The sequence below is a fragment of the Micropterus salmoides genome, unplaced genomic scaffold (genome assembly GCF_014851395.1).
Source record: "Micropterus salmoides isolate LMB-PRFRI ecotype aquatic unplaced genomic scaffold, ASM1485139v1 Ms_hic_scaffold_15, whole genome shotgun sequence".
Lineage (NCBI taxonomy): Eukaryota > Metazoa > Chordata > Actinopteri > Centrarchiformes > Centrarchidae > Micropterus > Micropterus salmoides.
In genome coordinates, this window is record NW_024040596.1 from 14,166,968 (window position 1) to 14,192,436 (window position 25,469).

The window sequence follows — 25,469 nt, forward strand, 5'->3', positions numbered from 1 at the left end:
ACCTCCTCAGCACCACACAGCAGACAGACACAGTAAATATGGTTTATGTCAGCCATTACAACTTCTAATCCCTTTATAAAGGGGGACTTATACCCAGTTAATGTACTTCTTTTTGGTCACCATTAATAGGCTAAGTGACGCATGAGAGCAAGGATAGGCCTTTGTTTTGTGTTTATACATTTTCCTTTCTGTACATCTGCCATCCTGGCTGAGTTTGCATTTATAGTTTCTTTTTTCACCCCCTCACTGGACTTGTCCTTTGTATAGTGCATTGACAAAAGCTCAGGTGATTTCCGCATGAGTGACTTTGGGAGGAGGGTGGTCAAAGTCTCAGGTCCAAAGTCAACAAACTGCCACAGTCTTAAGATGAAGGACCCTATCAGCACCTGCTCTGTGAGTATTTCTTTGAAAAATCCAGGCCATTCTTTACTTTCTAAATGCACCGGAGTGGAAAATAAGATTTCAATATGCGTTTTATTATGACAGACAGACTCGAAACTATCACAATCAGAACTAACTTTGTATGTTTTGCTCCAACCTTATTCTCTTGTCTTTCAGTATAACCAGCTCTATCAAAATGTGAAACGATTTTCAAAAACTGGGGAGTATTTCTGCAAAGAACTTATGACAGTTTTTCAGCAAAGGTATGTTCAATACAATACAATATAACCTTCAGAGTAATTCAAGTATTTTAATGACAGGAGTGGCAGGACTTATTGTTTGACGCAGTCATTATCTCTCGCTGCAACATTTTCCTGTTTTAGGGCGGAGCTGGAACTTACTTATGCTAAAGGACTGCAAAAACTTGCTGGCAAACTCATCAGGGCCTCCAAAGAAATGTCAAACAAGTAAGCGACTCAGTGCTGAATGTTTAATCGGCTCTGTCCTTTGTTTGTTCTGTGTTTAACATGGCCTATCCTGGGGACTAACTGTCAAGTGCTGTACAGAAATGATGGTATCATGGGAAATAGCATGCGCCTAGCAAGTTAGATGTGACAAAATATAGGCAGGTGTCAGGCTAATTAGCCCACAACTCTAACCTTTTCTTGTTGGCTCCCTACTCAGTTCCACCTACAGTGCCTGGTGTCATGTGTCAGATGAGATGTACTCAAGAGCAGACGCCCACAGGTAGTTTTCAACCTGAGCTCACCTCGTAGCAGTGCCTGTCCACACATTAAACAAATGTTAGAGATATCTGGACTTAAATATGGTGCTTGTTGTTCTCATTTCAGATCATTAGGAAATGCATTTCAGCAAGAAGCAATTCTGGAACTACGACAAGTCTTAGATGAGCAGACTAAGAGGAAGAGGCCTGTATGAAACTGGTTCTTTACCATTGTATCTGTACGTCTGTTCGACCCTTCAGTTAAAATGTATCTCTATCCTTGTCTGTGCTTTAATAGCTTGACAGTGCCATTGAAAGAAATGGAAAACTTGTTACTACTAATTGGAGTGAGCAACTTAAGGTAAAGAATCTTTTTCCAAAATTAAAAAATATATAGATTTTAAATATTGCAAAGATAGGACGGAGCTGCTGCCAACAATTATAATTATTATACTGATCCATGAAGACATTTGTGTGACTTTCAACTATTGGTGACCTTTATAGTGAAGCCCTTACACTCTATATAAGGCATTACAATGTGAGCATTACGGATAATTGAATTGATAAAAACTTTAATAATGCATTATCATCAAAACATCCACTAAAAGTAGGATCACCACGCTTTACAATTTAAAGGATTGTAAATAGCTTGCGATCAGTCTATCCATTTTGCCTGACAGGTTATAAAGTGTTAAAAAGACTTTGGGACTATTAAGAAGGCTTTAAGCCCAGCCATAAACAAATGCTTTGCTCAGTATGGTGCCAGAAAGCACAGTAATGTTCACATGACTTTATAACTTTTCATGCAAAAATTGATCATGTTGTAATTTTTGGCTGTTGTTACGAAACACCATATTTCATAAGATTCATAACAACTTTTACACTGTATTATGAATGTCTCATAATGCATTATGTAACTGTTACAGATATGGCATTCATTAGAAGGTTTACTAATGTTATTTTTACATAACAACTTAGAAAACCATTGTCTTCCTTTGAATTAACATGAAGTACTTAAAAATAACTGAAATAATTGACTTAATGTAATACAAACTTACCGGTTTTCTCAAATATGAATTAAATATTATAGAATAAATGTTTCAGCAGACATTTGTAATTTAATGTACTGAAAACCTGGCCGTTCTTGTATGTCATACTTTCTCATGCGTTACACAAGAGCTAATTTAAAATCTGGCAGTTGCTTTCTATGCAGCTTCCTTCACTCACACATGGCACAGTAAAGTGCTGAACTATTCTATATCATTTTGTTATATCAAGAATATCTTATGTATGTGGATTATGGTTTACTTTTCTAAATCTATATCATTTTGTTATGTCAAGAATATCTTATGTATGTGGATTATGGTTTCCTTTTCTAAAACAGACCAAGAAGAAATTGTTTGGACTAACAAGGGAGCACGAGGCTTTGTTCAACTTTGTTGAGAACAACAAACACATTTGCACAGAAAAGGAAAAACAAAAGGTACAGGATATGGCCGCTACATATGTTTTCATTATTTGGGAGTAAATACCAGCTGGAAAAGCTGCCAACATGCCAACAAGATTTTTTTCCCCCTGTCCTTGACTACAGATGCTGAACAGGCTGACTAAGTCGGCAGAGATGCAGGCGCGGGTGGATGAGGAGTACTTTAATATCAACATGGAGGGTCATCACATGAGACTCAAGTGGGAAAACACATTGAAAAACTGCCACCAGGTGCAGAAAATGCTCTCCTGCTTCTCATATTGTAGGCATTTAGCTGTTCCTCTTATTTAGAGTGGCTTTTTGTGAGTGAACAGGTACGTTCAGTGTCTTGCTCAAGGACACCTCATTTGTAATAAGAGTGGAACCAGTGAGCTTTTGGTTGCAGAAAATGCCCTATAAGCAGTCAGTCTACCACCCGAGCATCAAATGATCACAGTCCACCCAGTGAATTCTGCAACTTATTAGAGCCTGAGCAGCAGGTCCCAGAGGTCCCTATTGAAATCTTTATGGGGGTTTTTATTATTAAAACTTCAAACACATTTTTGGGGTGCTCATGGTGCTACAAAAATTGTGAAACTTATTACATACGTCAGAAGTGGTGAAAATACTCGTCTGATGTGGATCTTGGACAATGGGTGTGGCAAAATGGCTCCATAGTGCCCCCTAAAAATTTCAACAAAGCAGCCTCTGCGTCTGTATCTTTCTCCAAGATGTACCAAATTTGGGAGGCACATGTATTATGTCCAGACTTTTAAAAAAGCCTGTTGGAGATATACCCTAAATTCAACAGGAAGTCAGCCATTTTGGATTTCCTAAAATGTGCAATTTTAGGGCATTTTTTGCCATTTGGCTCCAAACAAACAACAAACCAAGAAAATTTATCAGATCAACTTCAAATTTTGGCAACGCAATCTAAAGACCCTTGTGATGCTAAATAGCCTAGCTTTTCAGTTTTCGTCAGTCGGCGTGTCTGATGTGATACTGTGAATTGCTGAAGTTTCTCAATTCTTAACTTGGCTATCTCGTATGTAACTGTGGTAACTCGGCACCACATTGCCAGATTTGTTCCAAATTTCATGTTTGATAAGAGTCCCGGCCTGGGGACATAAGTGCGTCATTGTGCCACATCACCCCCTATCCACCTGAAGCGAGGACAGGCCACAATAAACACACAAGAGGACAACAAACAGAAACTAGAAAGAGTGGTAGAGAAGGGGAGAAGCTGGATCTACTGGAGGATGAAGATCAAGATTAGTGACTAGATATTGCTCTGTGCAGTATCCAATATTCATGAAAATTCAGAGCCACGTCGACCAACTTCTGGCAACAGCGGCAATCCCTGGTGTGTGGAAAGTGCCAGGAGCAGCTCATCTCTTCTTGCAGCTTGAGTTAAATGCTGTATTCTCTTGGATACACAGATTTTATCAGCATGTAGCAAGGAATAGCACCACAATGGAAAATGAGTGAAACGTTTGAGGCCGCTTGCTCACACTCATTATCTCTTGCAGTCTTTCCAGTCACAATGACCTGGTTTTCCTTAGTGCTTTTATTTAAATTTTACCTCAGATTTAGGTGACAATCATCCAGCAGTAGGTGACAGGGATGTTGTACAGAAAGCCTCATAGTGCCATTTTCTGTTTTTTTCAGATCATACAGGAGATGGAGAAACAGCGAATTGAAGTTCTATTCAACCTTTTGAATAAATACAACCTCCACATGTCCAGCTTTGGGCAGACCATCATACATGTAAGATTTCCTGATCTCCAACCTGCTCATATGTATGCACTAAATTCCCTGGTGAAAATTATAACATGCACTTCTGCCACTTCTAGGGCCAAAGACAGACCGAACAGGCAGTCCAAAGGGTGGACATGGATAAAGACATACAAACCCTGGTGGTGGAAACCAGCATCACAGCTGAAGATAACAAAGCAGAGTATCTGGTGGCTGATTATTTTGTAAGTCTGCAATTTTTTGCTCAGAGAATCGGTTGAGAGGCTTGCCTGCAGGCCACAGACTCATTCAGTGACTCACCCTTTCAAAGACATAAGACATCTCTGCATGGGATGTCTTTTTGATGTTAGTATTCATACTGCCATAGATGTAAAGCTGTATTGGTCAATGTGTGACAGGGCTCGACATGGAGCCTGTTTTTTAATGTATTACTGTTTTACTGCTTGTTGTGTTGTATGTAGGCGTCAGGTTATACTCGGGTCTACTTTGCGAATATGATAGTAATCTCAATTAGATTTACCGGACCTAAAGGTTATATATACACTGTACACTCACCTAAAGGATTATTAGGAACACCTGTTCAATTTCTCATTAATGCAATTATCTAATCAACCAATCACATGGCAGTTGCTTCAATGCATTTAGGGGTGTGGTCCTGGTCAAGACAATCTCCTGAACTCCAAACTGAATGTCAGAATGGGAAAGAAAGGTGATTTAAGCAATTTTGAGCGTGGCACGGTTGTTGGTGCCAGACGGGCCAGTCTAAGTATTTCACAATCTGCTCAGTTACTGGGATTTTCACGCACAACCATTTCTAGGGTTTACAAAGAATGGTGTGAAAAGGGAAAAACATCCAGTATGCGGCAGTCCTCTGGGCAAAAATGCCTTGTTGATGCTAGAGGTCAGAGGAGAATGGGCCGACCGATTCAAGCTGATAGAAGAGCAACTTTGACTGAAATAACCACTCGTTACAACCGAGGTATGCAGCAAAGCATTTGTGAAGCCACATCACGCACAACCTTGAGGCGGATGGTTCTACAACAGCAGAAGACCCCAGCGGGTACCACTCATCTCCACTACAAATAGGAAAAAGAGGCTACAATTTGCAAGAGCTCACCAAAATTAGACAGCTGAAGACTGGAAAAATGTTGCCTGGTCTGATGAGTCTCGATTTCTGTTGAGACATTCAGATGGTAGAGTCAGAATTTGGCGTAAACAGAATGAGAACATGGATCCATCATGCCTTGTTACCACTGTGCAGGTTGGTGGTGGTGGTGTAATGGTGTGGGGGATGTTTTCTTGGCACACTTTAGGCCCCTTGGTGCCAATTGGGCATCGTTTAAATGCCACGGCCTACCTGAGCATTGTTTCTGACCATGTCCATCCCTTTATGGCCACCATGTACCCATCCTCTAATGGCTACTTCCAGCAGGATAATGCACCATGTCACAAAGCTCGAATCATTTTAAATTGGTTTTTTGAACATGACAATGAGTTCACTGTACTAAAATGGCCCCCAAAGTCACCAAGTCTCAACCCAATAGAGCATCTTTGGGATGTGGTGGAACGGGAGCTTCGTGCCCTGGATGTGCATCCCACAAATCTCCATCAACTGCAAGATGCTATCCATCAATATGGGCCAACATTTCTAAAGAATGCTTTCAGCACCTTGTTGAATCAATGCCACGTAGAATTAAGGCAGTTCTGAAGGCGAAAGGGGGTCAAACACAGTATTAGTATGGTGTTCCTAATAATCCTTTAGGTGAGTGTATATAAATGTGCAGAATGCAGTGCAGTAGTGACAATAGCGTGTTTGTAAAATTTCCAGGAAATATTCACTTTGTATGCGTTAACCTTGTAGCTTTGGCACATACTGCATGAATAGCACATTTTAACCAAGCCTATCATAGTTTTGTGATAAATTCATGTGATCTCTGTTCTGCATGTGTCAGGAGGAGGACAACAAATCACTGATGGGCAAAGACAGAAGAAAAGAGGCCATCAAACTGAAACTCCAGCGCCTGGAGAACAGTATTACAAAAACAAATAAAGACCGTGAAGGCGAGTTCAGTACATTGTCAATTAAAAAGAACATTAAAATGACAGTATAATCTGAAGGAGGTGGAAAAACTATATTTCAGTATGACTCAGTGATTCATAATGGAAAGCACTACATAAGGTCGTTCATTTTGTTTTCTAAGTCACCTTTGACATTCTCATTGCAGGAATTGAAAGACTGATGAAAACATACTCTGAAAATCCATCTTTTTCAAACCAAAAGAACCTTGAGGAAATTGAACAGCAGCTTGATGAGGTAAACCGTGTACAGTGTGTAAAGTTGATGGATATTTACTTTAAACTGATCATAAATAAGACTGGTTCAAGTGTTCACTAATGCCATCTTATTCCCTGTAGTGTACTCTAAAACTGGACCTCCTTGAGGCAACTCACTACAAACTCTCTGCATCGCTTTCTGAATTAAAAGGGAAACCCAAGTCCTCCCACCGATTTAGTGAAAGCATACTGAAATGGAAAGATAAGGTAAGTGTACATAGACCACTTTCAGGATTTTAAGTATGTTCTGGGGTAGAGATAGCTGAGTGGTTAAGGGGGAGTTTATAATTATAATGTTGGCCTGAATGGCCAAAACTGATTGGAGACATACAAATCTTTATGAGGTCAAACATTAACTATTTTGACTGTTGTCAGGACTGTGAGCACAGTGTTGTTCAACTGACTCGTCCAGTCAAACTCAAGAGGACCCCATTCAGATCCCAACAGTCACTGAGAGCGTCTATCATTTACAAAGGACCTGCTCCGTTTGTGACACAGCAGTCTGCGGAGGGTTTACAAAGTGCTACTGACCCAGTCACTCCCAGAGCTACAAAACATGAAACTGTAGCTGTCGAGTGTGACAGCACTGTTAACGGAGCCCTGCCTCAAACCGACGAAGACAAAGAAAGAGGTTAACACATTTTCAGAGCACCAACACAAAGATTTATTTCTATTCATCACACCTTGAAATTAAAACTAATAATAATTATATCAACATTGAATAGGTCTAACACCACCAGAGTCATGCAGTATAGGAAAATGCAAGGCCCTGTACAATTTCACATCTGAACAGGATGATGAATTGTCTTTGAAAGAAGGTAAGTGGCAACTCAACTGCAGAAAATCTAAAATAGTAGCAGGTTTATGACTAATCTGATAAGATTACTGGGTTATGGTTTTACAGGAGATCTTCTAGACATTCACAAAAAGGAGGAGAATGGTTGGTGGTTTGGTGAACTTAATGGTAAGACAGGCCATTTTCCATCAACCTATGTTGAGGAGTTGCCTGTGTTGCACAAAGTCAAATCATCTGACGCCTGACTGACGTCAGCAAAAAATCAAAGAGGAACTTCTGCATTGCCACAAATATGATGGTAACAACTGGATACCTCATCCCAACTAAAACACATATTGTTTGTGGAGGCTGAAGTAATTTGTTGCTTTTAAGTGGTTAAAAAAGACAGAAGCATTCAGTTTAACAATACATGTTCCTCTGCTGACAGTGTCGGTTTTGTCATTGTTCCCCCTAAATTTGTAATGTTGGGAAAAACGTAATGATTTGTATTTTGTAATGCTGTTAAAATTCATACTGTATGTGAATTCTTATACCCAAATGACCCCCCCCCCCCCCCCCCCAATTATATATGCCACATTTTGTACAGATGAACCTAACTATAGTATTTGATAAATACGTATTTAAATGAATATGATTAATATAAGTAATAATGGAGCTAGTGAAAATAGAAACTATGTACTTATCTTATCCTCACCCCCTTTAATCTCAGAGATGACATGAGAAAATAAATGAAAACTATTTACATCATCTGTGAATCTTTCGTTACTTTTGAAGAACATCTACAGCCAACTAGTGATTTTTGCAGGATTTAGAGACATAAAAGACAAGGGTCATATCTCCACCAGAACACCTGTTCGAGGCTGAACTCCACAATCTTAGCATCGTGCAAGAGAGACAAATTCCTTCCTGACGTTTGCCAGGAATGCTGGTAAGTTATTGGTCTCCTGAAGCCGGCTTTCCAGTACTGGCAAACACTCGAGCACGGGGTCACTCGACACAACTGTAGAAATGATAGACTTAGGTTAATATTAGAGAATACATTTACAATGCTTGTTGCAGGATAAAGCTGGGGATATTTAATATTTTAATTATTATTAATAAATCTATCAAAAGGCCCCAAACCAGCAGTGTATTAGAATTTTTCCCTCCCTATCCTGTCTGTGGCACTTATTGCCATGCCCATTAGTTCCTACTGAGTGACATAGGTATTTAAAAACTGGTCATAAATATGTAGTTTTTAAATAAAGCTAAATAACTTCCCAACACAGCTGGGCACTGCTGTATTAAGCAACTTGTATTTAAACAGGAGTAAATACTGCATTTGTTAGGGACTATTTTCACTGGTGGATTAATACACATTTGATGCTCCAGTGAGTATCCTATATGAAGTATGACACTGCATATAGGATTAACTCGACACCACAGTGCATAATGTTCATGGGAATCATGTGGCACAGAGGAATAAGCTATATAAGGCTCTGGGTACACAGGCAATACCTGTGCGTAGGGTCAGTTTACTACTGGGTTTGGTCTTCATAGACTATTGTCAGCCATATCTTTCAAATGAAGGTGATAAATTGATAATAGTGAAGTCATAATTTCAATAAACTGCACAACATTTTGCTACAGTACAAAGTGTGTGTGTAACTTACTCTGGTATGATCCGTCTTCTTTAATCCCCATTGTGACAACGTAGGCGCTGTCCTGATCTAAAGGGTTGATGTGCCGAAAAATAAACTGCAACTGTTCACCTTTAAGGACAACAAACAACATATTTACAATCAGCTGGGGAGAGAGTCAGTAGTTTACTAGAGACAAGCTACAATAAGTGTTGTGTTTCACAGAGATGTTGATGTGTTAGTGACGTACTGTTTTCTCCCCCTAACTTCTCCTCTTGCTGGTGTACTCCCACTACTGATCTGATTAAAAATAACAGCTATTTCTTATTAAAAGCCCACTTCTTTGAGTCATCAGTGCACTATATGACTAAGCTGCTAGAAATCTAGTTTATTTCTACACCTCTGATTGTGTTTTGCTAGGGAGGAATTAAAAGCAACAAAAGAGGGTAGTCCTATCAGGTAACAAACATATTTCTTCTTAAACTGAGAGCCCACAAGCTTCAGGCAAGAGGAACTCCCAAAAACCCTCTAAGCTGTACAAAATAACTCCCATCTGCATGTTTTACTCTAAATGTATGGAAACAGCAATGGACAGAAACAGGACTCAAGAAAGATACAGAATAGGGGAATGTACATGTTTGTGTCTGGCATACCTTTAATCGATTGTGTTTTGCCGATGATTGTTCGTATCTCCATTCCCAAATTATCCTGAAAGACTAATCTGGCTTTCTGGAGATTCCTCAGTCTGTCTTTGTTTGCTTTATGTTGAGACAAAATTACTGAAGACAGAGAAAAGACATAAAACAAGTGCAGGGGTCATTTGCTAAAACAATCATATGCCAAAGTTTAAGTTCTGCGATCTAAACTATTCATTTAATTTTCAAATATCAACTTACGCTCTTTTCTCTTGGCTTGTTCTTCTTTAAGTTTCTCTATCTTCTGGATAATGTCATCTTTCTGCATCTCTTTCTGCTCAATCTCAGACATCAAGTCGGAAATGGCGTGCTGTTTCTCTTTCAGTGATGCATTTTTTTGTTTCAAGTCTGGGGGACAAACATTGCAACAATACGCTTTCACATAAACACTGAAGCCTCTGAAGCTGCATTACAACCTTTTGTCCCAAACAAGTATAGTGTGCATAAGAAAATGAGGAATTCTACAGCACATGAGAACAGGGTTAGTGCTGGGACAAAAATACAGTTGGCATGGGTACAATACCAATACCTTCATTACTCCTCTAAACATTGAAACAACCAGCTACTACAACTGAGTGTAAGGCACATACACAATGCTTTGTGGCCAAATGCATAAACTCACCTCTTTTGAATGTCTGTATTGTCTCAAACAGCATCTCATCGTCCTTACATTTCTTTAAACATGTATCTGCACCAAAAGGAAAACACCATCAACTCTGAGGTTAATTAAAATAACTGTATAGGAATCATACTCATGGCCCTGATGTGCTGAGTCTCACACTGTGTCATTAAAATACGCATAAACTCTGACCACCTTTTTTTTGTTAAAAACTGAGACAGCTCAAATTGAAACTGTAGGACTAGCATCTAGCCAAAAATAGTACAGTAAAAATAGTACAATTCCTTCGACACAGTGGTGGGTTACTTGTTTTTCATGTGATTAATGGGATTGCTGCACCCCTCTGTGTAACTGAATAATACCAGTTCAGGAAATAATACTATGTGGCTTGCAAGACACAAAAAAAGGAAAGGTATTTAGTGGCCCATGCTCACCAATTGTACTTGGTTGTACTTGGTACTTTGTTTGAAAATGCTATAAATCTATATGAAGCCAGATGTCACTGCAACAGTTTGTGCTTAATATCTCAATAATCTACATCAAAAGCTTTTAAGAAGCAGCTGAAGGGATTTGTGAAGAAAATAAAAATCAAAATGTTGGGATGTTTAGATGAACTGAAATAGTTACTGTTTTGTTGTACCTATCCAACCAAGCTGACCATATGTCTATTTTTTTTTTTATATGGATCCTTGGAAAAATAGCTATTGCCAGGATGTAAATTGATAGGGACTCCAACAACTAATACCTCTAACATACCAAGTGCAGACTTCACAAACTGTCTGTGGGACTGGCCCAGCTCTGCAGTTGTGTCAATTATCTCCCCATATGTTTTAAACTTTTTGTTTTGGATCTCCTCCATTGCAGCAGTGAACCTTTCACTTATTTTGGGATCCGTAATGGATGTCATGATGTTCAGATGTCAGACAATCTGCAATAGAAACAACACACAGGACACTCATCACATGCACTTAAAATAACATTATTCTCACCTTGCATAGCACTTTTTTAAAAAACATACTTTATACTGCTTGTATGTTTTTGACTATATGTTGTAGCTGGTAATGTCAGTGTATTTTTGTGACTCGTGTTTACAATTTCTTTCAGCGGTAATGATAAAATTGAAGTTGAAGCTGAGAAACAAAGACAAAGGGGCCAGTGTCAGCCAAAGTAAAATGGCCCAAAGCTGTTCATATGAAGACCACGTAGCTGCTGTAAATACTGGACACAAGGACACCAAGACACTATCATCAGTGTAAAAATTACTCCCACCGACTGCCATACTTTTATACCAGAAAGACTGTATGGTTGCGTAAGTTGCTACATGAATTAGTAAATTAAATGGATTAAATCATAACAGCAGCTGGCACAATTTTTCTGTTTATTATGTTACCGTATATTGTTTTTATTTCACATTTGATATCAATAAAACTTTCCCTGACAACCAAGCAAACTCCATCCACTGACTAAGAAGTGTGGAGACGGTAGCAAGACAGCTCGGAAAATAATATAGAAATGAAACTTGTGCTGGGATTGTTTTTTCAAAACTTTCATAAAACATTAACTTAGCAGCCTCCACTTCCATGTCAAGCTAGATGACTTCCTGTCAGTCCCCGAAAACATCGGTATGATAACGTTAGAACAACACAAACAGCTCATTGTGCCAGCCTCATTTGTGACTTGCTGCAACTGTTACGGTGCAGACTGAGCCGTTACCTAGCAGTTAGCCGTTACTACCCTCTAACGTTATACATGAAAAGTAAAGCTGATGATACACAGAGCAACTTTTAGAGCAATCGTGCTGGGCAACGTTGCCGTCAATGGTAATGAGTAAAGATTACTACAGTAACGTTAATCCCCTTCCCACACCGCACCGCCGCTATCCGTTCAAAACACAGTCGGACATGCCACTAGCAAGATTGCCCAGCAACATTGCTCAAAAAGTTGCCCCGTGTATTATCAGCTTCAGAGCGGTTAGAAATGCAAAACCCAACTGGCAACATTAGCTTAACGCTAATGTTAGCTGGGAAACATCAGCGGTCAGTTAGCCGTAGCTTGCGCAGGACTCACCTTATTTAACTTACGCAGGAAATAAGACTATTGCCTGTTTACAAATTCACATTGATTTTGATTTGATTAGCTACTTGTTTTTATTTGGATACTCACAGGTTTTAATGTGTGGCTGTTGATATACCTCTTTACGCCTTGCAACTGAACCAGTCGTTATTTTCAAAAATTCGCGGTGTGCATGCAGGAGGCGGGGACTATTTCTTCTTCTTTTTACTGGTGACTTGCAACCAGATGGAGCATTATCGCCACCTACTGTATTCTTTTTTTTTCTGGCAGTCTCGGCACTGTTTTAGAGCATTGCTGCCTCCCAATGGTATCACCTACATCTTAGTTACATCTGCCTAAATCCTTGTGTTCAGTCCAGTTGGTTGTAAAAAAAGATGAGATGTGTTTAAGCACCATCTTTCCGGAGTTATTTGAGAAAATGGTTTTAATGTCCATTTGTTTAATTCCTTCATGTTCCAGTCCATTTCTTAAAGCCAGTCTTTCTCTTGAGTATTTAGTGCACTCAAACAGCACATGTTCCACAGTTTCTGGTTGACTGCATGATTACTCTCACTTGTGTTAGGGGGTGGGGAGGATCAGATGGGGATGAACCTGAATTTAGTGCAGGTGCAGGGTGGTGATGGAAAAATGGATAATAAGACACGAGCCTTTGGTGTGAGAGACCTGAGTTCAATTCCCCACGGTGACCTATCCACCATTGTGTCCCTGAGCAAGACACTTAACCCCTAGTTGCTCCAGAGGCGTGCAAACTCTGACAGCAATTGTAAGTTGCTTTGGATAAAAGCATTAGCTTATGAATAAATGTAGTGCATCTCCGGGTTCCTGATCTATGGGAGATTCCATGTCTGCAGAGATGCATTTAACTTTGTGTGACCTAGTCTAATTCTACTAAATTGACACTGTTCTCTCCTGCCCTTCCTCACTGACTTTTCCTTCCCCACTTTCTGCTGAATCTTGTATAAATGTCTTCCTTTACTTCCATTATCCCATAAACTTGAGGCGGGACTGAACACTGGAAATAACGTTGTATTTATTTTTCTTCCGCTTACAAATCAGCAAAATGACTCCCCCTAGCTATATGTATCTTCGTATCTCTTATGTTTTGTATGTATATATATTGCATTGTTAATCCTTTTCTACTATTAAAAAAAATCAGCTAAATGACTTTTTTTTTACAATTCAGAGGGACTGTTTCTTTTTCGTAACTTGAACAGAAAACGTTTTGTGATTAACTTATTTTCAGCTAAACATTTAAATGCAGCCAGGAATACACAGAAAGGGAACCTCAGACCGAACACCTCAACTTATGTCATCTGTGGGAGACCCTCGTATTATTTTCTGTTTATTTCCCCTTCTGGTTCCATCTCAGTAATAGTGTGGGCAACAAGATGGTATGAGCAGTTATTGTGGACTGGTTCAATCTTATTTTCAACTGCCAACACTGAGGTTAATAGTCTTTCAGAGCATTTTTGTGTATTTATATGATTTATTTTTCTGACATTTGAGATTTGTTTCCAGTGAGATATTAGTGACTTTACTGTTGTAAATCCTGTTGCTGCTCTAGAAACAACATTTAGTTAATAAAAAATATTATATTGATTTTTTCAAATAATATATGCAATTATTTAGTAATAAATAGGACTGATAAGAGCACCGATAAAGAACTGAAACAATAAGGATAACCAAAAGCCTACAAGTGACGAAAAAATCCTAATGATACCATCCCAACTCATGAGAAAATGTCCAGGCCATCTCCATGTCCTGGTTTAAAAATCCGGCCCACTTGAATTTATTATTGAATAGCTCTGCAGTATATTTAAATGTAACACGCATCAAACACTTTCTTCTGATGGTTCGTTATGCAGGAAGTTTATCTGGTCATGTCATGAGCTCATCATGTAAATGGTATGGGATGATCACCTCTGCTTTCAGCTTTACAAGGCCTTCCTCCAGAGTCACTTCTGTGCAGAGTTTTCAAAGGTGGGCGGTTATTTTGCACCATACCATTACATCAGTGGTTTCTTCATTACTGTTTGTGTCTAAATGTTTATATCCCTGCAGGTTTTGTTTCCTGAGGTGTTGTCTGTGGATGACTTTGTTGTTAATTCAGATATGCATTTGCATCTCCAGGGATTTTATTGCAACACATTTCCCACATCAGGTTATCCTCTGCCTTTTAGCTGGCAAGTTTACTGTCATCATGGTGTATACCATAATTGTCTATGTAATAATAGAGTCAGATTTTCTCTACAATGTGTAGGCACGGTGGTTGGCAAAGTGTTTGATTACATCCCTTCAGTCTGCAAAGCAAGCTTGAAATTGTACTTCCAGACCAATGTTATTCTTTCCTCTTTTGCTATTGGCTTTTATCTCATCTTCAACTCAGCAGACATTGATCCTTTGTAGTCAGGTACTAAAGCCAAGAGGTGGTGCACTAACCCAGATTGGATCTGTCTTGACACCACACTTTTCACCAGTCTAGTGAGACAACTGGAAACCTTGTTTGGTTGGGGCCTGGAAGTGAACTCTCAGATGTTCAGTCAGAGATAAAGGGGGAAGAACGGCAACAAAACAAGATTTAAACCTGTTTGTGACAGCAACTCTCACATCTCTGCAATCGTATGCCACTATCAAAATGCCCACTCACACTGAGGTTCTGCTATACATTTTTATCTTTTTGCAAGAGCGCTTCAGTTCCTCCTGGTTTGGTCGCTATTAAATATCTTAGATTATGTGGGAATTGTGAAATTTTGTAATGTTGTTCTCCTTACTTTTAAATAGCATTAAAGAACATCATATGGGTAGTGGATACACATATATCATCTGTCAGACTGTTATTCAGTAATTGTAAGTCACATAAGTACTGTTGAAATAAGTTACATTACTGTGTTAGATTAGTTAATACATTTTTAAGGAGGTCTAACTTTATGTGATGAACATAGCAAAGTATGACATGTGTATGTGTTTATTTTCTCTGTTTTGTTTGTTTTACATGTACAGGATTACCCATGAGTGTATGAGTGTATAAGTGAAGCATTAGTGACATGATGTGAAAGATGTTATAAATATAACTGTTAAACTTTTTATCAATTGGGAATTCACTCTTCTCTTATTAAAGAGCTGAAAAGTTATACTGCATTACTTTCAATTTCCCAAAAGCAACTTCCATTTTATTTATGAATACCAAGAGCAATGTAGGCTTCAGTGTTTTGCTCAAGGACATTTTGAGATGTGGATAATTAATGGTGAAACACCGGCTATAGAGGTTCACTGCAAACATCAGATTCAAATAAGTTACATTTAAATAAATAAAGGAGTGTTTTGTCACTCTAGGCCTGAAATAAAGTTATATCTCATATTTAAAATCTATTTCAAGGACAAAATTGTTTTCTTCTTTGTCAGGCTTCATCTAAACAATCAACACTTACCTTTCCCTTCAGTCAGTGACAAAATCCTAATTTTAGGTCTGTTATGTCAAATAATGCATTTCCGCACAGTTGAAAAAATAATTGAAACTCTGATGGCATTTTGTCAGATATTAGTGAAAGTGTTCTAAACATTTAAATTGTGCTGAAATATAAAAACAATAACCCAAAACTGAATATATGTACTGTTTAGGAGGACCAATCTTTGGCAACATGACAACAGCAAATCTGACATATACCTTTCAATAATTCCCTGCATTTTCCAGGAACCACAGTCTCCTGCAGCAACCCTGTATGAACTGTAGATGTATGTGTGTATATATCTTTCTGTGTAAATTATTATAATCTCATATGGGTACCTTAGTTTCTCCAGGCAAATTCAGATGTTAATCAGCCAAAATGTAATGAGGTAGAACAGAGTCTCTGATGTAACTAGATTAGCACATTAGTTCAACTCCCCAGCCGAAACCATTTTCATGTCTTTTCCCACCGTCTGTGGTTGCTTAGCATCCAGTGGCACCTGAGGCCTGGCACTAAATGATATAACTGTCCTAAGTGAGGAGGCTACTTGTTAAGCCAAGCTTGAAGAAAACATCTGTGTGTCTGGGTACTTTATTATGCCTCTGTGCCCAGGGGGCGAAATAAAATAGGACCACTCAGCAGCTCAGCCTTTATTCACTGCAACTTCAAGTTAAATATTTAGAAAACTGAAGTCAGGAAGAAATACATTTTTATTACATACATTTTTGTTTGAAATGATGATGTAACAGTGTTTTGTGTAGGATCCACTTTTTCTTTAAAAAGTTGCGTTAAGGATTCATTAGATGGTCATATTAAGAAAGAAAAACATCCTTTCATTCATTCAACAATGATGAACAGATCTTTTCCAGTTAAAGATATTTTCAGCGCCCCTAAATCCCCAAACTTCCCTCCCATCTCACTGTTGTTTGAAACTGAAATGTGAACTGTGGTTAAGTTTAAAACATTAACATTGGGTCTGCATCTCTAAAGATCTTGACCTCTCCAATATGGCGGACAAAAAAGTTTTACTTTTGAGTTAACAAGTTTTTTGCTACAGTGAGTTTTATTGTCCTTCATATTCTTATATTGGTTTCATGTTTAAGATCAATCAATACCCCATACTATATATAATCATTTTCATCACATGTTCATCATATGTGGCGGCAGGCGCCTAGCTGATAGGAGCACCCGTTGTGACCAGTTTATAATAGGCGCCCATCTTGGCCATGAGTTTATCATGTGTGCCCTGTTCTATGACAGCTCCTTTAGACATCACTGCTATGATGTCAGCAGTCTGGATTGTAGACAGCCGGTGAGCGATGACGATGCAGGTTCGTCCTTTTCTCGCCTCGTCCAGAGCCAACTGGACAGTCTGCAGGAAAACAGAGCTTTGTCAGGAAGAATACTTTTTAAGGTAAGTTTTTGGTGTCTCGTTTAAGCATGTGGAGATGTAAATCATGAAAAAAATTTATTTGTGTAAAGTAATAACTTGCTTTGTGTTTATGCTGTTTCATGGTGTTTAGAAATGTATCACCTTTTCACTCTCTGTGTCCAGGGCAGAGGTAGCTTCATCTAGCAGCAGGATCTTAGGGTTTCTGATGATGGCCCGGGCAATGGCGATGCGTTGCTTTTGTCCTCTTGAAAGCTGGGAGCCCTGGGCACCAACCCGAGTCTGATATTTCTTGTCAAGAGAAATCAAAAGGTCACAAGTTCAACAGTGCTGTAAACCTGTTCCACCACAATAAAGTGCAACTCCAATCTATTGGGCTCTTTTCAAAATAACTTACTAGCCAACTTATAATGAGGATGCTCTCTAAACTCTGCATCATTCTGCCAGTTTATTTTTTTCTGCAAGGATCAAATGTTCAATAAGTAAACTATGTAAATATGAAGTATAGTATTAATATCAACGGGCTTCCAACAAAGCTACAATACTTAAACTGATTTTTGATTCTTGTTAACAGTAAGAGAATGGTTTTCAGTACCAGACAAATCCCCAGGATTTGCAATGGCAATGCATGTAAAGTTGTATTTTTAGGGAAATTGTTTCCACTCACATCTGGAAGCTTCATCACAAAGTCATGAAGGTGGGCTTTCTTAGCAGACTGAACAATCTCTTCCAAGCTGACACTGTGTGTGTTATGTCCATACTTGATATTGTCCGCTATGCTGCAGTCAAACAACACGGGCTCCTGAGACACTATGCCAATCTGAGATCTTAGGAAGGGCACGTTGACAGTATGAGACGGGCGGCCATCGATCAACTAAAATAAAAAATGACATACTTAAGACAGAGTTGATGGAATCAATTAAACACATTTTGTGATTAGTAAAATGAAAGTCTAAACCAGTCTACATACCACTTGCCCTTGATCAGGGTCATAGAACCTTTCCAACAGTTGAACACTGGTGCTTTTCCCACAGCCACTGCTACCAACAAACGCCAAAGTCTGACCAGACTTCACAGACACATCCAGGCCGTTCAACACCTGGGTATCTGGCCGAGTTGGATAGGTGAAGTTGCAACTGAGGAACTCTATTTCACCTTTGAAGTTACCCTAAAGACGGATAACTAGGCTTAATGATTTGAAAGCAACATCATGGCAAAATGGTATCTTATTATGTATGATTCCTTCTTATTTACTGAATTCACCAACCCATTTTTCTCCATCTGTTTGGCTCAAGCTGATTTTAGGAACTCGGTCCAATAGTTTGAAAAACTGAGCAGCAGCAATTTTGGCTTTGGCATAGTCTGGAGTGAAGGAAGAAGCTCTGCCCAGTGCTGTCCCGCTGGTTACTATAGCTGATACCACTCTGGAGAAATACCATATGAGCAGGGGGTTGATGTCTGGTAGTCACTTCACAGACCAGAAAATACATTTTAACATAGGATCTGTAAAGGACAGATTTTCCATTGAAAGAAATAATTTTACCAACCTGAAAACCAACATGTATTTTAACCCCTCCGAGCTAACCAGATAGCCTCCATATCTAAATGAAGCAGCAAGTGCCATGAACACGATGCACTGGGAAAAACCAAAACAGATTCCATAGATGTTGGCTTTCTTCTTGGCAGTTTTATATGGAAGCTCGAGTTTTTGCTCATACGAGTCCACAAATGACCTCTCATTGGCCAAACCTGCAACTGTCCTGATGTTGGCAAGAGCCTCACTGGATACCTGTGGGTGAAAGTTAAGAGCTTATACTGCAGCCTTTGGTTTCTCAGAGAAACTGTAGATATCAGTGGGTCTAAATTGCAGTTGTTCTGTGATGCTCACCTGAACTGCTGCTTCCATGGCATTTTTATCTTCATTTGCAAAACCTGTCAGCATTTTGGCTTGGTACAGCCCAGACAGCACGAGGAGTGGCAGGAAGCACATAATTACCAAAGTTAACTTCCAACTGCAGTAGAAAGCAATGCAGAAAGACGCTCCAATACTGGTCAATGAGTTAACGATCATGCCAATTTGAGATCCTGTTGCCTGCAGAAACCATGCCAGCCACATGAAAAACACTGTTGTAATTACACTTCCAAACCTATGCCTTTTTTTGTGTTAAATTATGTGAAATATCAAAACAGGTCTGGAAATCCGCTACTTACACCCTGCACCATGGATGCATCAGTGGCCAGCCTGGCTGTCAGAGCTCCAGGGCTGTTTGTGGGGTCATCAAACCAGCCAATCTCCTGTCTCAACATAGCCTGGAAGCCCACTTTCCTTAAACGGCGGGTCAGCAGCTCTCCAGACTTAGCAAAAGCATATCCCTGAAACATTTAAATCAGTTTACTAGATTCTGTTCAGCTTCTTCTCTACATCAAGTTGACAAAGATTTGTATACTCTAAATGTCTTAATTATGTTGCGAATTCTGATGCAAACCTGTAAAAACTGGAAAAGGAAACTGGCCACAGCAACAATGCAAAACAGAACACATATCCCATTGATCTGCTCCCTCTGCTTGTTCAAGTCACGAATGGCAAACGTCTGCAAATACAAAGATCATTTAAGTCATGTGCTCTTCAACAAACAATATCAGCTTGTAAAACAGAACATAACAAGCAACTGGAGTATGCAAACCCTTACCCCAAGAATTTGGCTGAACAGGACAGCGTAGATGGGGTTGACAGAGCCATTGACAGCAGCTCCCAGCGAGCCCAGCAGCATGTAGGGCCATTCTGGTTGGTTGTACTTGAGGATACGTGCTACTGGGGCAGGCTCCACATGTTCGACCGCATCATCCTTACACTTATGTTAAAGAATATGAATTGGAGCTGTTAATTTCCACATGGTAATTTGGAATAAAGTAAATGTATTACACAGCATAAAAGAGATTACATTTTTTGGTGTTGTCTCCTGGTCCGAAGGTTTCTTGAGGCTGCCAGATGATGCGTAGTGGTCAAAATGTTTTGACAATTTGCTCTGAGATCGCAGTCGAACAGAGTTCCCACTAGAGTAATATTGAAATAATCAGAACATACAGACATTTCACTGTGTTATAATGATAGCTGATATCTAGATTTGTGTTCTGGTATGATCTTTTCGAGCTGGATTTACTGTACCTTTTACTGGATCTGGAACTTCCAAGGCTACAACTCCTCGCTTTTAGATCAGCATCATTGATCACATCTGGCAAAACAAATAAAAACTCAGAACAGCTTCAACACAAGTATCTTTAACAGACACAGCAAGGACTTTCAAACACTCTATAAGGTTGCCCACTGACTCCTGCTGAGTGTTTTAAATGTGCTGTTTCAGGTGGACCCACCGGTCTCTGATACTAGGAGGGATTTGTGGGTACAGGGTTACATAGTTAAAGGGTGTTGCCTGTGTACACAGAACATGGATTACAGTACTAGTTTTATTTTGTACATATTTTGCCTTTTAAGAAACTCTATATTCTCTTTTCACAATAAACATTGTGATGGAAAAGCACAGGTGTAAATTAATAACATTAACGATAGCTGCATTACATTTCAGTTCACTAGTTCCAGGGTTCTTGATATGTGCATCAGGCTGAGTGGCTAGGCTTAATGAAACACTGCAATGGAATGGGACCATCGTTGATGTTATTAGCAACACCTGTGCTGTTCCTGCTATGACAAGTCAAAATGTCTTTCTATGAAAAAGGCTTAATGTGACAAAGCCAGATGCTTGTGCCCCCTGATGACACTACATGATGCAAAGCTGTGACCTTGGGTTATGTAAAAAAATGTAGAGGGCCACTTTAGCATAAGCTGGGGTATGTAGACAAGCCAATGTGGTGAAATGGAACCTTGTATGTTAAGAAGGTTTAAGGATCTGAAATGAACCAATTAACCGATGTATAGTAGTAACAGAAAGGTACTTTGTCAAGCAAAAATAACAACCACTTTATCTTTCCTGTTTCAAGGTTCTAAAATTTGAGGATTTACTGCTTTTCTCTATTGTAAACTGAATATATTTGGGTTTCGGACTGTTGGTTTGACAAAGCAAGTTGATGTTACTCATAATCTCAAAAATGTGATTAAAATCAATACTTAGCCCTTCTCTAATGTTTAGCATCATTACATAAATCCTACCATTAGTTGTGTTTGGTGGGCCTTGGTTCTGCAGGGTGACCAGGGTGAAGTAGACACCTTGCCTTTCTATTAGCTCACTGTGTGTCCCCTTCTCCACAGCCTGTCCATGCTCAAAACCAATGATGACATCTGCATTTCTAATTGTAGAAAGACGGTGGGATATAGAAATTGTTGTCCTGCCGATCCGCACCTGCAAATATACCAGTTATTAGGGTGCCATTCCACAAAACATGATGTGAAGTTGATGGTGTACTCAGTTATGTAGTCTATGGGTAGATAGTGGCTCACCTTATCCAGTGCCTCCTGGACAATAGCCTCACTCTCATTGTCCAAGGCAGATGTGGCCATATCAAGCAACAGGATCCTGGGGTTTCGAATCAGTGCTCGAGCAATAGCAATCCTCTGCTTCTGTCCTCCACTCATCTGTCCTCCACCTTCTCCCACCAGAGTATCAAATTTCTGGTGGATAGGAAGGAATGTGTTAATTTTAGGTTTGTTAAATCCTTAACACAAATTCACACATTGACTGTGAAACATTTGTATGCATTCAGTATTATCTTTAAAAATGTAAAAGTACCTGTGGCAGATCCATAATAAAATTATAGGCATTAGCATCTTTTGTTGCCTGGATGATTTCTTCCATGGTTACTCCAGGTCGACCAAACCGGATGTTTTCTGCAATGGTTGTAGAGAACAGCACCGGCTCCTGCTCAACAATACCAATGAGAGATCGGAGCCACTGGATGTTTAAATCACGAATGTCGTGGCCGTCCAAGGACACCTGAGAATGAGATTTATATATGTGACATTACACTGGAGCCTTTAACCTTTTGTCCACTGATGTCCTGTGGCTGTACAGTTGCTCATATTGTTACCTTTCCTTCCTTTGGGTCATAAAACCTTTGGAAGAGCTGGATTGTGGTGCTCTTTCCGGATCCGCTGGGTCCCACAAAAGCAGTGGTTTCTCCTGCTTTGATCTGCATGCTCAGATCATTTAAAATCTGAAAAAGTTGTTGTAGTAGAGTTGAATTTTGAGAACTGAGAAATGAACACAGAGAAATGAGAGTTAAAGTAATTTACCTTGACTGCAGGCCGGGATGGGTAGAAGAAAGTGACATTATGGAACTCAATGTCACCTTTTACTTGGTCTAATTTGTAACCTTTTTCTGAGAAACAATCAATTTCTGGCTCCTGTGAACATTAACAGCACAGAAATTTATTTTACGGCGAACATTATTTTACTTCAAATGTATCGTTTCTAATCTGGACTGTGTCTGCAATCAAGTATTAAGTAGCATCTTGATTTTACCCGGTCAATTGTGTCAAAGATGTTCTTTGCAGCAGCACGGCCACAAGCGAATGCCTCCAGGCAGGGAGAGGCCTGGCCCAGGGACGTAGCTGCCATGAGTACTCCAAAGAACACCTGAAGAAAAGAAAACACTGTAGTGAAAACAAAGGCCACTGTTTTTCAAAAACTTAGATTATATCAAATAGAGTGCCATACCTGAAGAAGAGTACCAGGAGACAGCTCCTTGGTGTCGATGACCAATTTAGATCCATACCAAAAGGCCAAAGCGAAACATAAGAAAATGGTGCACCAGAGGTATCCTTGAAAGAAGCCAGTGATCGTGCCCTTTTTCACACCCCAGTTCTGAGCTTCCACAAGGTTTCTGTCATATCTGTACAAATTTCACATTTTAATTTAATTTAAAATCATTGTGTAATATGTAAGCAATGGCTCATCATCATTTGCAAACTGCTTGTGATCTTAGAAAATGATGAAAACACCTTTCAGCTTCTTTTTCCTCCCCTCCAAATGCTGCTACTGTTCTGATGGATGACAGGGCCTCATCAGCCACGGCCCCTGCCTTTGCATAGGACTTTAACTCATGTCCTGTCAGCCTGCCCACAGCCTTTAGCGGCAAGGAAAAAAAAGAAACATGGCAACATAAGATATCACAGACTGTAGCATGTCCCCACTCAGCAGTAAAAAATCACAACTGATTTGCTTCACAACTGGCAACTTACCATGGCCATAAGTCCAGCAGCTATACCAATCAGCGGGCTCACGGCTATGACCACTAAAGTCAGCTTCCATCCGCCAATGAAGCCGACCGTGAAGCCAAACACAAATGTAGAGATCCTCTCAATGAAGATAGACACCTGGTCAGCGATGGCATTGTTGATCTTGTTCATGTCACTGTAAAGGAAGAGAAACACTGTTCTGTGTAAAACCTTCTCCCTTGCACTGGTATCTGCAGAAAGAGAGCCCCAACTCACTCTGATATCCTTGTATTCAGTTCACCAACAGAGTTGCAATCAAACCATCCAATCTCCATTTGCATTACTTTTCTGAAATAAGTCTTTCGGATTGTTTGAATTTGTCTTGCAGCTGCTGACACCCAGAAGAAAATCTACAGTGTGAAGAAAATTATTTCTTTGAGTCATAAGCCATAATTTTGCTCAAAGGGGTATTTAAATGAAAGCTGAATTTGGCAAGCATTAATACTTACCTGAAAATAACTAACAAACAGAACTCCTAATCCAATTCCAACATAGTAATATGCAAACATGGTCATCTGTGCTTCAATATCCACCCTGTCGAGAAAATAAAATGAGTAACAACAGTTTTTCACTGTAACAAGCACATCAACAATAAACTAAATACTTACCCGCAGTACACAGTGCTGTTTTCAGGTGTTTCATATATGGAGCCATTTTCCCAATAGATGCTGTTGTTTTTGCATATCTTGTTCGGGTCTTTCAGTTCTTGGACCTCAAGCTCATGAGCCACAAACGTATTTGTCATCATGCCGTAAACCAGAAGCATGAGAGGTGAAGCTGCACCGTGTACGATGGCACACAAACCCCCCACTACCATTATCACAGTGTCTTTGCAAGTAGCATATCGAAACTGCAAAAAGGAATTTTAAAGAAAATTACTCAGATCCTTTACTTACAGTAAAGTAAATACAATACCAGCACAACATTGTAAAATAGTCATGTAAAATTACAATCACATCCTACTTTGGAAAAGTACAATTATAAATCGGCTTTAAAGCTGGAGTGTATGACTTTTACAGATAAAGGAACATCTATTACATACAAGCCCTTGCCAAACGAGTTCACATAATGCTGATTAAGCCAATCACAACCAGGTAAATCTCTGTTTCGCAAGACACTTGAGTTTTTTTAACAGGTGTTTGTGGCAACGTTCCCGTGTTGCAGAGTTGAAGGGGCAGCGACAGTAGCGACAGCAGCAACACAGTATGGCAGAGCCTTTACAATATACGTACGTTTCATTGATAGTGTTGCGTAAGTACTCTCACCATCAGAAAGGTGAGACAAAAGTTCTGCATTCCAAAAGTAATAGTACTCTGGCCTCTGCACCTGATACTGTGCTCCATCTTTGCTTGAAGTCGAGTTCCACTTAATTAAATCCAACTTCTGATTCTCAAGGAAGGGAAAACTTGAATGAAGGTTTATTTGAACAGTAATTATAACAACATGGCAGGTGATTCTTATCCAGGGTTACATCTCAGCAAATACGCGCTTAGGGGAAATTAAAGATATATTATAACATAATACATTATTAGATAGTTAAATGATTTATCAATGCCCATGAAACATTTAACTGTTGTAGCTGCTTGAGGTGGTGGTAGTTTTAACTGCTATATATACACAATTAGCCAGTGCAGTGGTTCCCAACATAGGGGTCGATCACCCTTCAAAAGAGCACAAGATAAATCTGGGGGTCATGAGATGAATAATGGGAGAGGAAATAAGCAATTTTTCATATGTTGAACTTTTCTGTAATGTTTTTTTTTTGTGAAATATTAGATCATTTTACCCTTTTGTGCCTCAAACTGTTATTTTGATAAAACCACGTGAGAAGTTTAGTGGGACAATCACTCATCTCCAACCAAACTTTTTGTAAGGGGTCACAAGCCAAAATGACTGGAAGCCACTGATTTAAACAATACTGTACATTATAATGTTTTTATGTA

The 25,469-nt window shown here is 39.3% G+C and overlaps 3 protein-coding genes and 1 pseudogene across 5 annotated transcripts; 2 read left to right on the forward strand and 2 right to left on the reverse strand.

Annotated features, from left to right (window-relative positions):
* The first annotated feature begins 297 nt into the window (after positions 1 to 297).
* Positions 298 to 7,729, forward strand: nostrin (nitric oxide synthase trafficking). Its single transcript, XM_038720462.1, has 16 exons — positions 298 to 393; positions 559 to 644; positions 765 to 848; positions 1,066 to 1,128; positions 1,233 to 1,314; positions 1,404 to 1,466; positions 2,490 to 2,588; positions 2,697 to 2,822; positions 4,239 to 4,337; positions 4,424 to 4,549; positions 6,278 to 6,386; positions 6,551 to 6,639; positions 6,741 to 6,866; positions 7,035 to 7,290; positions 7,385 to 7,477; positions 7,564 to 7,729. The coding sequence occupies exons 1-16, from the start codon at positions 298 to 300 to the stop codon at positions 7,698 to 7,700; spliced, it is 1,734 nt and encodes a 577-aa protein (XP_038576390.1). The 3' UTR covers positions 7,701 to 7,729.
* On the reverse strand, positions 7,300 to 12,666 carry spc25 (SPC25 component of NDC80 kinetochore complex). Of its 2 annotated transcripts, none has more exons than XM_038720463.1 (7): positions 12,552 to 12,666; positions 11,145 to 11,316; positions 10,392 to 10,457; positions 9,971 to 10,117; positions 9,728 to 9,853; positions 9,108 to 9,206; positions 7,300 to 8,455 (listed from the first exon to the last, which is right to left on the reverse strand). In XM_038720463.1, exons 2-7 carry the CDS (start codon positions 11,293 to 11,295, stop codon positions 8,331 to 8,333), a joined length of 714 nt encoding a protein of 237 aa, XP_038576391.1. In that variant the 5' UTR covers positions 11,296 to 11,316; positions 12,552 to 12,666; the 3' UTR covers positions 7,300 to 8,330. The 2 variants fall into 2 exon arrangements, with proteins under 2 accessions (XP_038576391.1, XP_038576392.1); XM_038720464.1 differs by lacking the exon at positions 12,552 to 12,666 and adding an exon at positions 12,456 to 12,517.
* Positions 12,667 to 13,767: 1,101 nt separating this feature from the next.
* Positions 13,768 to 15,217, forward strand: LOC119903676 (annotated as a pseudogene).
* Positions 15,218 to 16,562: 1,345 nt separating this feature from the next.
* abcb11a (ATP-binding cassette, sub-family B (MDR/TAP), member 11a) lies at positions 16,563 to 24,371 on the reverse strand. 2 transcript variants are annotated; one of them, XM_038720465.1, is made up of 14 exons: positions 21,751 to 21,969; positions 21,463 to 21,652; positions 20,464 to 20,530; positions 20,240 to 20,351; positions 19,988 to 20,149; positions 19,784 to 19,888; positions 19,509 to 19,670; positions 19,186 to 19,389; positions 18,845 to 19,086; positions 18,565 to 18,721; positions 18,268 to 18,465; positions 17,965 to 18,171; positions 17,442 to 17,588; positions 16,563 to 17,279 (listed from the first exon to the last, which is right to left on the reverse strand). In XM_038720465.1, exons 1-14 carry the CDS (start codon positions 21,883 to 21,885, stop codon positions 17,079 to 17,081), a joined length of 2,289 nt encoding a protein of 762 aa, XP_038576393.1. In that variant the 5' UTR covers positions 21,886 to 21,969; the 3' UTR covers positions 16,563 to 17,078. The 2 variants fall into 2 exon arrangements, with proteins under 2 accessions (XP_038576393.1, XP_038576394.1); XM_038720466.1 differs by lacking the exons at positions 16,563 to 17,279; positions 17,442 to 17,588; positions 17,965 to 18,171; ... (7 more) ...; positions 20,240 to 20,351; positions 20,464 to 20,530 and adding exons at positions 22,040 to 22,243; positions 22,338 to 22,463; positions 22,543 to 22,653; ... (5 more) ...; positions 23,976 to 24,060; positions 24,135 to 24,371 and having other exon boundaries at positions 21,469 to 21,921.
* Between the last annotated feature and the right edge of the window lie 1,098 nt (positions 24,372 to 25,469).